This window comes from Euprymna scolopes, chromosome 6, assembly GCF_053919585.1.
Source record: "Euprymna scolopes isolate OS-2025 chromosome 6, ASM5391958v1, whole genome shotgun sequence".
Taxonomy (NCBI): Eukaryota; Metazoa; Mollusca; class Cephalopoda; order Sepiida; family Sepiolidae; genus Euprymna; species Euprymna scolopes.
The window spans coordinates 82687559-82702258 of NC_136487.1; the positions used below are offsets into that span (position 1 = coordinate 82687559).

At 33.3% G+C, this 14700-nt stretch overlaps 1 protein-coding gene across 1 annotated transcript in view; it reads right to left on the reverse strand.

Moving 5' to 3' along the window:
- LOC145277732 (uncharacterized) overlaps positions 1-14700 on the reverse strand; it is a 72704-nt gene that overhangs the window by 41174 nt on the left and 16830 nt on the right. Inside the window, exon 3 of the mRNA XM_080129436.1 lies at positions 2674-2908. Coding sequence (XP_079985562.1) covers positions 2674-2908 — 235 coding nt within the window. The remainder of the gene's footprint in view (positions 1-2673; positions 2909-14700) is intronic.

Below are 14700 nucleotides of genomic sequence, written 5' to 3' on the forward strand. Positions count from 1 at the left end.
CACCAATGAAAAAAGACACCTTCTCCCCTGTCTTCATTTCCTAGATGCCTAGCAAAACTATGTTCACTTGAAGATATATTGCTCCAAGAAGACTTTCAGTAGCTAATCAACTTTGTCACTCTTCTTTCTATTCCCTTTTTCACTGTTTAAACTTCCGGCAAACTACACCTAATGATGTTGGTCACATATATTGTTGTGTATAGAAGGATTTTGTTTTTCTTTTTTATTTAGCGAGTCTTTTATAACACAAAATATTATATGTGATTTTGGATGTGGGATTTAAAATTTCGGATTGCATTATCAGGAACTTTTCTATTTTGCAATAACTCTGTACAATATTAGAAGAAAAATAATTTCCCTGTCTGGAAACTTGTGATATTTGAAATTTGAAAAATGGTTAGAAGCCAAAACAATGTAAAAAGTATCTCATGTATTTATTTATTTAAAATTTGATATTCGGCATAAAACGTAGTCACTAAGAATAAAAACATTTTTAAAAAGCAATTTACTGTTTGAAACACTCGATAATAAATTAAGCTTTAACGGTTAAAAAGACTAATTGCTTTTTAATAAATATTGCTAATTATCAAAAATAAAATTGAATTTTTTTCTTTCAAATTTTTTAATAATAAAACAGTTCTTTTGTTGTTTTGCTTTTCTTTTCTTGTTGTTTTTTTGTTTTTCTTCCTTTTATATGCAGTGGTGGTGGTACCTTGGCATGTTTGGAGTTAATTCAAAATTATATTTGTTTATCCAATTACAACTTTGTGAGGTCTGTCAAACGCATATGTAATAAAAAGTAATTCACTATTTGAAATACTCGATAGTAAATTAAGCTTTAACAGTTAGAAAGACTAAACAAATGTGAAATTATTTTTTAATAAATATTGCTATTTATCTCCATATATAATATTTGGATTGCAGAAATTCCCTTCTGGACCAAAGTACCGTCTTAGGTTTGCAACAACAGATGCCACATACAAATTTATTATGTCTAGACTATTAGCCCCTATATTATGTAACTTTAGAACGCCATTTTAGACACATTTAGTCGTTATAATAAAATCCTATGTTTCATTCTAGAAGCAACATCATCACAATCAAAACCATCTTTAGATGAAGTAATTCCTATTTTTCCCTCTAAATATAAAGTCCTCCTACCGCTCCCAGTCATCACCGGGAAGAATTCTGCACTTGCAACAGATATGGGGTTTTATCCCTCGTAACTGGATCATGAACTCCTAGACATAACATAATCTTTCCCTTTTCCGATTCAAAAATAATAAAGCCTCCCCCAAACAAATGTTGCTCAATCTGATTGGCTGACTTCTAATCATTCGTATATTCCGGATTAAAGGTATTCACATGCTAAACGAACGCTACTGTACCATTCAAATATGGCGTCGCAATAAGACAAACTAAAGATGCATAAAGGTATAAAGATCAGTGACAGAATCACCAAGTGAAAGTATACATTAAAAATGTCCCAACAATCGAAATACATTCGTTTCCTTGGTCAACAGATAGGAAGAAATGTGCATGGACAATCTATCTTACGTGTATGTAGGCGTGTCTTGGAATCTCAGTGACTGCAACTAGAAGAGACTCTTCAGGGCTACAACCATGAAAAACATCTAATGCACACAGTATTAGAGTTGTGAAAGTCATGCAAAGATAGAGAGCCAGTTGGAGACCACGCTCAATGGCTTTGAAATCTAATTAGGAAATAGGAAGATATCCAGTTTCTAAATTCAGATATGGGTGAAATTAGATATATTTTTGATTTTTGAAAATAGGAGAGCGTGTTCTCTGCTACCTATTATAATTGAAGGAAGGCGACTTGTATCCGACCCAAGGGAAATCACTCTATAATTCCTGAGCCAACAACGCATATTTCTTATGCTAACGATAAGACATTCTCAATTAACATAAAATGGAATAAGTACAAAGAAGATGCTGCCAAATCTGCTACAAAGAAGGTAGGTTCCCTTTATCAGGCTAGAAAACGTCTTACACCTGCCTATACCTTTATAAAGCCATCATTCGACCGTGCATCAATATTGTTGCCACATCTGAGCTATTGCACTAATAACTAACATTTCTCTCTTGGACAAAATGCTAAAGAAGATTATTAACCAAATAAGACTCGCACTGTCTTCTAAGGTCTAGTCTCTGTTGCAGTTTGCACCTCTGTGCTTGTTTTGCAAGTACTTCATCAGAGTGTGATCGGTGAAAATTACTGCATTTGTACGTCCCTTCAACCTAAATACCTACGACTCACCCAACTAGCCGCAAAATCTCACCCCTTTACTGTAGAAGTCCCCAGTTGCCAGAAGATTATCTTAACTAATAGCTTTTTTCTTCAAAACCGCTTGCTTTTGTAATTTCCTCCCTGCTCCCCGTTTCCTCCGACCGAACCAACATGGAGAAACTTAAATGTAATACATACAAGCAGCTTTCTGCCCAACTCCCCATCCAGGATGCCCTCTATTAATCTGGCCTGTATAATAGCCACTTATGTTTCAATGGATAATGCTGTTTTTGATTAATAAAATGAAAAAGAAGCAAAAAAATAAAAAAGGAAAAAAGACAATAATGCTGGTACTAGGAAAGCTAGAACATATACGCGTTTGTTTGTTTTTTTTTTGTTTTTGTTTTTTTGTTTTTTTTTACCTGCACAACTTGGCAATTCCCCAAATGGAGTTGCTCGATCAGTCAAATGTGCCGGCCATTTCTTGTAATGTTCCTTTGCAGTAGTGTTGTCTTCAAATTTACCAGTGAGTTTCAGAATAGCATCATTCTTTGGCAGAGGGACTGGTACAGCTGGAAGCCCCTTTTTGGCACCAAATTCCTGCTTATAAGACGTTGCGCTCAAGAATGGCTTGCTTGGTGGCTCGTAGTGTTCTTCCTACACACACAAAAAAAGTGCATTTTAAAAACGTACTTCTTTTAAGTATTTATTAAAAATAAACATAAACATAAACAGGGTGATTAGACTCTCTATTACTAGTAAGTACTTGTAAGTTATCTCTATAATAAAATAAAGTCCATCCCCTCCCCTACAAATTTGACTATTATATAGATTTTGAATCAAATCCTTCGCATTATAATTTGATTCTCATTCAAAATATCTTAAGCCTTCATGCGTGTTTCCAGAAATTACGAATTCATCTCTCTTTTTTTTTTTTTTTTTTTTTTTTTCATATTCCCTACATTTATTCTGGCTTACCGGACTCTCCTCAGAAAACATTCCAAAAAATAAAGTTGCAATTTCATTTACCTACTTATTTACTCTCACCAACCCCAAATTCACCGAGTCATTTCTTATAAGAGAATATCTGTTGGTACATCGAAATTATTTCTACTTTAACCTCTTTAATGTCTTCTATATGATGTAAAATCTTTAAAATCAGAATAACAATCGCGATATGCTGCAGAACAAGGGAATACAGGAATTTATTCAGCCGTTCTGGGTGAGTATTTCTTATGGTTTCTGTAACTATTACGGTTTACGAGTATAAAGCTTTCTGAACACATGAGCGCCTGCAAAGGTCAACATCTACGCGATTCCTTCACAAGAAACTTGTTGCTTTCGAATTCTTAACATTGTTTCTCGATTTGGCTTCATGATAACAACTCCTCTGTTTACAAGGATTTCTTCTTCACTGACCTGGGCCACAACATATCGAGATGTTCTTTTCACTCTTTTGAAATTACATAAATAACGAGGGAAGAAAGGGGGGAAAAATGCTATCACACGCAGCATTTCGGTCTCGAACAAACATTTATGACAAAGTGAAATGACGTTGGTGGTTCATAATTATGTTATCAACTAATAAACAAGAATTTTTAAAATTTATTTCTTGCTTATGTTTTCATTTAATGAATATGATAGGAGAGTGCATAGCATCGGATTTTATTTAGAATTAAATATGGGCTCCAGCATTCGCAACCAGTTTTTTTAAGCTGTCTGGGAGCTGCATTAATTGATTTAACAAGTAACTTTTTTGTTTGTTTATTTGGGCATTTTTTTTTAATAATATTATTATTTATTAAGAAAAATATAACGCTCAAGGAAAAGATTTAATATAAGGATCGTTCCAAAAGTAAAGCCTCCTATTTTTTAACTAAAAAAATTGAAGAGCTACGAAGACGAGGGTGATATCATTAAAATGAGCGACCAGAATTTATTTTTATACATAGTTACCAACATTCTCAATGCACTTTTACTTGGAATTCGATGAAGCATCTCTACTTCTGACGCACGTCCATGATAGGGGTTGCTTTCTTAGAGTCTCACATCGTCACTATCTGCAACAGAGAAATGAAACTTTCGGGTCATGAATGCAAATGTTCAGTCATCATAACAATACAATTTGCAATTCGCTATGATCCATTCAGATGGAATGAAAAATAGGAGGCATTACTTTGGAATGTCCCTCGTAAGATGGATAGACTTACGGGTGAAAACAGCAATCCCCCCCTTTGTCAGAAACATTGCTTACAGCTGTTGTTGGCTTTCAATGTATTTATCACTGTTCAACCAGCAAAAATAATGAGTTACTTATGAAATTGGTTGATCCAGTTCCCAGACGGCTTGAAAAATTGATGTTTAATGTTGGCATGTATTGTTGCTTCACGATGGAATAGGGAAAAAATTGTTATCACACACAGCAGCATGGCCCCAAATCATTTTGTCCACACAACCCGACACGAACCTAAAAAGCTCCATCAATTTGAATCCGTACATCTTTGTCAATTCGACACAACACAATCCTGAACAACACCGTTGACTCGAACGTGAAACCTCGGACGATTTGACACGACATAATCCCGAACAATTCTGTTGATTCAAATCCGAACACCTCCGACAATTTGACATGACACGATCTCGAACAACGTTGATTCGAACCTGAACACCGACACGACGATTTGACATGATCTCGAACGAAATGACTCAACAATGACATGTTACCAGAGCAATCTTGGCAGTTACTTTCCAAATGACTGGTATCGGCTTTTTATAGCCCTTGGACAAACTCATTTTCATTAGGCCCGACTTAGATATTGGCATACAATTCTTGAGTGCTACCGCGCATGCTCATTACATTTATAATAAATTCTACACTATTCTATACACTTTCTTATATTAATTTCTTGTAAGAAATATATTTCAGTAATAAATTATGAACAGTGAGTTACTTTCGAAGTATTATGCATATATTAAAGCTGTTACCTCTGTCTATCTAAATTCCCATTAACTTCACACTGTATGATAATTGCTTCCATTTTATTGAACCTTTCAATGTTCAAAAAGTGACCATAGTACTAGAAAGACCCTAAAAATATAAAAGATTGAATTCAATTTAGCAAGTTCGACAAATTAAAAACGAAAACTTCACATTCTAAAAGATCAATCTCAAATTAGAAAAGATCAATTTATGATGAAACAATTACTTTCAAATAATTAAATAGCTCATCTTTAAATTAAAACGTCTCAATTACAAATTTAAAAAGCTGAACTTCAAACTGAAAAGATTCACTTTCAAATGAGAAAAAACTCAACTTCAAATTAAAAAAAAAGCTCAACTTCGATTCGAAAAAAACTCAAACTCAAATTAAGAAAAGATTAATTTCAAATTAAAAAAGATTAACTTCAAATTGGAAAAGCTCGACCTCTAATTAAAAAGATTAACTTAAAATGTAAAACATATGGACTTCAGATAAAAAAAAAAAACAGAATTTAAAATGTGACAATAATGAATCAGAGGTTAAAATTACACCGACCACTACTAAGCAAATCAGTCATCGTTTTAGGTGACTAATAATTTGTTTGGAAGATTTTATTTAAATACACTCCTCCCTACAAATATTTTAGTAATTACTCTTATTGGTATTTGGGATTGTGAAAGCGAATTCGAAACTATAAGTGATTTATGATGAGCACCTTGAGTGATGATAACTCGGCTAATATCAAAGGATCGCAGAGAAGAGGCAAAAGAGGATGAAAATATGCAATTAGAAGAAAATTGAAAATCAAATGCTGCCAATTTTTAATTCACCAAATTTTTTTGCAGGGAGCAAGAAAAAGAGAAAAGGAAAGAAGGGGCACCTTAAGTTACAGGGATGCGGAGAAGATGGTGAGTATAAAGGAAATAATTGAAACAGATTAAAGTTATTATGAAGATGGCTTAAATGGACTTTTAGTAAAAACTTTAGCGAATAATGCTTACGTTTCTAATTTTACATCGTAAAAAGCAATATCTAATATATAAAAGCAAGTCAGCCGGATTTAAATAACATATCACCTGAAACATCGATATTCATTGCTGCCTATAATCAATTTCCTTTATTGACCGTTGGTGCATGTTATTAAGAATAATACATTTTCATTCACGTTTATTTGTTTATACATATCATTTATCTCACTTCAGAATAATATATATATATATATATATATATACGGAAAATGAAAATGGAAAAAGCAACATTAAACATTATAGATTCATCAACGTTTCGTATTTATTTACTTTCTCACGATAACTGATTTTTAAAAAATAACATGAAAGAACGATGTTTGATAATTTGTGGTGCGTTTTCATATATTGTTCTTGCATTTTCTTCAGATCAATCATCTTGATAATGTTTTGCAATAAAGACGAAGCGTTGATAAATTTTCTTTTTTCAGGTTCATTTACCAATACGTTGGAGAATTTATATATATATATATATATATATATATATATATATATATATATATATATATATATATATATAATTATGGATACTAAGTAAATAAATTTAAGAAATAATCATTTATATATGCTCCAAAAATTCATCATAAATAACAATTTTGCGTACGATCATTTCTGAGTCTATACGGATTTTATTGAGTGTTATTATCAGCACAGAGAAAGAATTGACACAAAGTTAAAAGTTGAAACAGCACGATGACTATTGTGAAGACATTAAACAGTTATACATGAACTCGAGAAGTAAAGAGAGTGTCACACTTATATAATCAAAACTTAATTAGAACCTACTACAAACTAAATGTATCACATATACAACTGGCACCATGAGGAATATATAGTAATGTGTGTGTGTGTGTGTGTTTGTGTGTGTGTGTGTGTGTGTGTGTGTGTGTGTGTGTGTGTGTGTGTGTGTGTGTGTGTGTGTGTGTGTGTGTGTGTGTACTAGCAGGGAAACTCGATGTTATCCATGCTTGAATGATGGTCAACGAATGTTTCACAGTCTTAAATTATAAAGATGGGCGTATCCGTCTTTATAACCAATTACAAAAAATATTATAAATACACCAAGCCTCAAAGGAAAAGAAAAGAGAAAAGGATAACAACAACAATCGCTTCTGATAATAAGAGAATGCACCGATAGGAAGCGCTTGAGAAGAATATTGCTTGACAATAACTTTTGGGTGCCATTTTGTATAACATGCCAGCTGAAATTAAAAAGACCGCTTGTAGAATGGAAAATATATCCAGAAAGATCGGAAAAAAGAATAACTCTGTCGTGTTCAATCAGACGTGCTGGAATAATTTACAGATTTTCCCAAACTTAGCCGAACTTCCACATAATGGTGATTTACAGCTTTTTCCATTTTATAAAGTTGCAAAATGTAGACCAGTATTTTTTTTTTAATATTAATTACTAAGTTAGTTCTAAATTGTATGGACGAGCATTATTGTCCTTTGAAACTTGTTATTTTGTTTTTCAGCATTCTAATATCACATGAAAAGGAACCATTTTTTTAAAATACATTTGAAGTGTTGTCTAAAAAAAACTCTTTGCTTTTTATGCTCTATTAGTCGTAAATTTGCGATGTCAGAGTTTGTGTAAATGACTAACGTGATTAAGCATTTCACTGGATCTATGTTAACCCAAGATGATGTCGGTTCTTTCATGTCTTACCTTTTCTGTCATTTGCTTACTCTGGGACTGAAATTTTGGTCAGTGAGCTGTTTCTTTTTATCTCCATAGGGCGGCTCCTTACTTATTTTTAAATATCGCAAGGGAAGAGTTTTAATTGGTTAATGAACATTGGATTATTTTTCAGTTGTAACTTCGTCATGCAAACTGGTTTTCAGACGTATTTGTAGACAATGGTTATAAGTATCTCCCATTTCCACTGTTAGTCGTGCATTACTTATAGTAAGGGAAGAAAAGGGAGGATTGTGGGAACATGATGAGAATTAACAGCAAACCAGATGTTAACGCATCCACCATGAGAGACAAAATGAAAAATCGTCGTTTGCACACGGCTCCACACATCGCTTCCGCTTGGGAAGAAAAAATAAGATAACCACAAAATAAGTATCGACCAATGGCAAAGCTCTGCGCCTAAAATAAACACCTCAAATATCACAGTCACTGGGAGCCAGTTTGCCACTATAAAATCAGGGATTTGAGGGAACCGAAAAGTGAGAAGGGGAGATTCGCCCTGCTGCGTCAGTGAACGCACGGACGGATTCTCCCACCCGACCTAAAGAGATGAAGAAGAAAAAGAAATAAGGCACCAGTGAACTGAAGCCGACTACGCTCTCATGTTATGGGCCAAACGCCTTCAATTCTAAACAATGCTTAATTCACACAAACCAAAGAAGAGAGGAGGAAAAAGAAGACGAAGACGCCGGGCTGCTTGCTGCTGATGAAAAGGTCACTAGCTTTCCAGTTATAAGCCAGGACACGCATCACCGACAGCAGGATGACCGGCCTACCCTAACCCTCTCCATCGTCCAAAAGATAAGTTACATTTTACGAACATTCATTCCTTGTCAATTCATACATACCTACAAACATTTTACGAATATTCACTCTTTTCAATTCATACATACCTACAAACATTTTACGAACATTCATTCCTTGTCAATTCATACATACCTACAAACATTTTACGAACATTCATCTCCTTTGTTAAATCACATTCCATCCTACGAACACTTTGCCTCTCCTAACACAAATTGTTGGTAGTAAATAAAATCGGTTCTCAACCCTCAATACTCGTCTGTCTTTAATTATATGGAGTCAGAATCTACACACTTCCAACGTTATTCATTTCATGTATTCTTGGTTGTGGCCTCTATGGCATCCTTACCCACACCTAAACCTCTCATAAAACCGAGGCCATAGGATAGAGTGAAGGAAAACGAGTAGAAATGGAAAGGCATTTGCTTAAGATGTCAATAATTTATTTTGCCCTTTCTCGTCTTGCCGAACATGCTATAATTGTTAATTAGTTTATCATTTACAAGCTGTTGACTTGATCATTTTTTATCCTCATTTTTGTGTAGTATTATGGCCTAAAAGTCATTTATCTATTGGCGTTTTGTGAACAGCTACGTTGTTAGTTAACACGTTCGGTAGTAGTAGTAGTAGTAGTAGTAGTATTAGTAGTAGTAGTAGTAGTAGTAGTTCTTTGTAGTAGAAGTAATCATAGTCATAGAAGCAGACTTGATCTATCTATCTCTCTTCCTTTCTCTTCTTTGAGTCACTGTGTCTGTAATAGTTGAAGCAATTAAAACTACCAGCAACCATTTTGGCTCTGAATTTTCGATTTCTTTTGTTGATTTATTATTTATCAATATAGCAGTAGTAGAACAGAATACATCCTAGCAGTCAGAAAAGCAGTCTGTGGATACGGAGGATGAAACTCAGAAGAGCATTATATTAGCTACAGTACGAGATAACAAAAGAAAAGAGACTAATTCTGCCCCTTTTCCCACCAAGCCTTATCGAGTTCAGACGTGTAGCTCCACGTTTCTGACTTCATAATTCCACTAAATTTGAATTCACTTAAATCATTCCACACTAAAGGAGTGGTGGTTTAAGTGAAATGGATCCGGCCATATACTGACCAGACGGCATGCTATATTCGAGTCCTGTCAAATCCTTAGCACTACTTTAACTATAGATGTTAACAACCTTCACGTGGTCTCTCCTGTTAGTACCTGGTTATAAAAAGAAATCAGAGAAACCTACAAAGGTAAAGGTAGTTTCAAAACAAAATCTGACCAAAGTCTATCCATGCAAAAATATATCAATTTTCATTGAAAATTTGTTAGTAAAAAAAAAAAATTAATGGGTTAACGAAAGTACAAAATATCTTAGTATCTCAGAACGTTTCAAATAAAATAAGTATTATCTATATTTTGTTTATTGCAGACGTAAACGTGAGCTTGTGTGTGACACTGTGTAAGTTCAGTACGTTATCTAAGCAACGTTATAAAAATAGGTTACTTCTCTTTCTCCCATAGATAATTCTCTTCTTTCCCACTCCTCCTATTTAAAAAAAAGGGCCCGTTCGATTGGCCAAGGCATTCCTCCTTGACCAATCAGTGGACACCCTATTTGTCGCGTGGAATCAGATTGATTTTGTTGCCTTAGTCGATATGATGTGAAAAGCTGCAATCAACAATGAGGACAATGCATCACCGATTACCACTCATAATGCATCTCGAGAATATAATTTATAATTAATAATATACACTCATGAGCAAAAAAAAAAAAAAATGGGCCAAGAGTGAAAGAAGGAAGAAATCGATTTTTCAATATTTTTCCATGAATTTTTGTTAATTTTTACTGAAAATTTCTATTTTGCAGATCATTATTATAGCATATAATAATAAGTGAAAAATTAATCCTAAAAATGTTAAGACCGCATCTTGATGAGGATATAAAAAAACCGAATTGTAGGATTAAGGCAGTCCAAAATGACTTACAAGCAGATTTTTGATATTTTAAGAAAAGAAAATGTGAAAACATCTCTTTCTGTAGTGAAGCGAATTGGTCAAAGGTTCGAACTCGAATGCTTGATAAAAGGGAAATCTGGATCTGGTCGCCCTAGAGCATTCACTTTGAAGGACGACCACAGGCTTAAATTAAATGTTTTGAAGGATTAAAAGAAAACTTATGTTGACCATAGCAAAGAACTCAAAACAGGGGCTGGAAATTTTCTTTCTTGATATACAATATCTAGACGAATGAAAGAAATGGGATTTTCTTCTAAAAGGTGTGCAAAGAAGCCATTTTATCTAAGAAGAACATCAATGATAAAAAGAGATTTTTCTCGTTTTATGGCAAGAAAGATACAGACTGGTTTATGAATATTTTCTGGTCAGATGAATCAAAATTTTGTCTTGTTATTGATGCTCCCGATGCTCCCAAATGGTGCAATCAAAGAACTGGAGAAAGATTTTCACCAAGTTGCATAAAAACGATAGTTGAACACGGGAATGGAGAGATAATGGTATGGGGAACTTTTACTGCAGTAGGAGTTGGGGGAACTTATTAGATGTGAAAAGTCAATCAATGCAAAGGAATACATTCGAATATTAGAAACAGGACTGTTACCAAGTATCCAGAATATCTCAAAACATTATTTTTCAACATGATAATGCCCCTGCATACACTGCTAAAGTTACAAAAAATGGTTTTCTGATAATTCAATTATTGTGATATTTTGGCCAGGTCAAAGCCCCGATTTAAACCCAATTGAGAATATTTGGTCCATAATATCTCGCGCATTGGATGGAAGAACTTTTTCGAACAATGACAAACTGTGGAAAGCTGTGGAAAGCGAATGGAATAGCATCTCCTCTTCACAGAGTTCTACTTTGGTTGAGAGCATGTCTAAAAGGTTTGATCTTTTAAAGAAATCAAAAGGGAATGCAATTCAATCCTAAGCATTTATTAAAATAAATGTTTTAGTCTCGTTTAAGTTTTCTTGTTCAATTGTTCTTTGTTCAATGTAGCTTTTAGTGCAATAAAATGTGTAAGATTTGTTTGGCCCATTTTTTTGCTCACGAGTGTATATAAGAAATAATCAGTCTGATTCTTGACTTCAGTTGACAAATTGTAAAAATAAACGGTTATTTCTCTTTCTCTCAAAATAATTCTCTTCTTGCACACTCCTTCTATTCTAAAAGAAAGGCCCTGTTCGATTGGCCAAGACGTGCCTCATTGACCAATCAGTGAACACCCTATTTGTCGAGCTAAATGCGAAAAATCCCTGTTCTTGGTCTTTTTCGAATGCGACACCAAGCTATCAACAAGTAAGAACCTTCTTCTCCTCTACTGAATGTGACTACCTATTTGATCATTCTAAGAGCCGTCTATTCTTGGACGTAAAAGAACTTTCTGTAATTATAGTTGGGCTTCAAAAGACGCAAAGACACTCAGTTTTGCAAGGACTTTTTTGTTATTGTTCTATTTAAATCAATACAAATTAGTCCTCGAGCGAAAGAGCAGGACACAAAATGTTTTAAATTATAATAATAGAATAACAATAACAAAGACTTTCGCTCGTGAGGACTACTATTGACCGTAACCAGTTATACGGTCCTTTTGAACTTTTCATCTCTATTTTTCTCGTTATGTAATGAATATTTGTTAATGAAACTTATATGAAATATGTTCCTTATTAAATTTTAGAGATGTTCTATTCTGAAAGAAGTTTAAAAAAATTTAATCTAAAAAATTATTTTAAAGTTTTAGTTAAAAATTTTTTAGATTTTCTCATTATTCAGACCTGTATTACAAAGAGGGGGTTGCAAAAAATGAGTTGTTGCGTGAGGAGAAATACAAACTGAAACAGAGAGAATATTCAGACCTGTAATAATACAAAGAGGGGGTTGCAAAAATGAGTTGTGGTGTGAGGAGAAATACAAACTAAAATAGAGAGAAGGAGAGTTTTAAAATATAATCTTAAAAAGATAAGATACAAGTTAGAAAAGCATTTCATCCAAGGCATGAAAATTGTTAAACAAAATGTTTTTACTATAGGCTTTAAAAATAAAGGTAAAAGATTCAATTTGAAATTTATTTATCTTCAAAGTGAACTTTTATAAATTTTACAAAGTAAGGTATAAAAATGTAATTTAAATTGAATGAAAAAATTACTTTGGATTTATTTTATGTAATGTACATTTTGTTGCAATTTAAAAACATTATCTTTCATCTAGCAATTAATGATATAGATATAAAAATTTCAATGTTTTTTTTTTAAGTGCAACAGAACGTACATTGCAGAAAATAAATCCAAGATAATTTTTTGATTCAATTTAAATTAAATTTTTATACCTTACTTTGTAAAATTTATAAAAGTGAACTTTGAAGATAAATAAATTTCAAATTGAATCTTGTACCTTTATTTTTAAAGCCTATAGTAAAAACATTTTGTTTAATAATTTTCATGTCTTTTATGAAATGCTTTTCTAACTTGTATCTTATCTTTATCTCAGTCTTGTGTATTCTATGTATACCTCTTTCTTTCAGCATTAACTCCAACTTCAGCAGGCAAGAACGGAATCGATCCCTGTCAAATCATTTTAGTATGTGTATGTATTATTGCTTTAGTTTATTCAATTTTTAAGTATATGTCATTAACTTTTGTGTGAGTTCATGAATGCTTCTTGTTGCATGTGACACATGTCTTCGACCGGAGCTCGTTTTTAGGGATGGGCTCCGTGCGTTAGCTTTTAAAGGAACTGGAAAAGAGGGCGCTGATGTATTTTGGTTTAATATTACATGTTAAATGCGGAGGTGAATATTTCTATCCTTCAGATTGGCTGAAAGCATTTGCTCATTGCGATCTTGTTCAATCGACAATTGATATTTTTAAGAAGCATTTGCGGGCTCTTGCTGCTTTATTAGTGCCATCAACAGACTCAAGCAGGTTGAGCAAAAATATGAACCGCTGATTCATACAAGAAAAAAAGATTTAAAACAAAACAAAATAATTACAAACACTTCGATAAATGTAAAAAAATATTGGCAATGTTTAAAGAACGTAAGAAAAAATCTGTATAGGCTACAAATGGCTTCATGTTGTTGTTGTTTTTTATCTATATACAGTAGAACCTCAAGATACGGTGGCACTATGATACGGTTTTTTTCAGGTTACGATGTGGAATATGATGTTTTTCAGTCCCTGGTTACGATATTCGCCCCGCCTGACAGGGTTATTCATAATGTTATTTGTGTATTATATACTGTACTGTATTTTGTTACTAATTCTTAATGCCGTATCCCGAGGTTCTGCTGTATCTATAAAAGTGAGAATGTGTACGCGTGTGAGGAGAATTCTCAATCTATATACTCAACGAATTTTTTGATCTACAATCTTGAAATTTAGTATATAGAGTATTCTGACACGTAGAAAACTTTTTAATTAGTTTTCATCCGGGAAAACGGGCTGCTAACAGGTCAAAATAGTAAAATTAATATGATTGATCAGATTTTTATCTGTTTGCAGATTTTCACGACTGCGCATGCACAAATCGTCCATTTGACAGCTTCCTTATGATAAAAATAAGTAGGTTTGAAAACACTTTAAAGACCGTGGCCAACTGGCCTAATGGTTATCGTACTTTACTCACTATTTTTAGGTTTTGGGTTCGATTTCAGCTCAAGTGATTATTTTTATTTTTACTTACAAGAAATAAACTGTTTAGAAAAAAAAACATAATAATCGCATGTACATATCTCAGTTTCTCTCTCTGTCTTTTTTTTTGGGGGGGGGATTTGACATTACATTTAATATCGGGCAACGCCGAGTACCTCTGCTAGTATATTAATAAATGGAGAATCATTTCCATTTAAAATCCTTTTAGTATTATGCATGCAAAATTAAGAATAGCATGCTTGAAACGTTTCAACATTATGTGAATAAGTTTAATTAAAAGC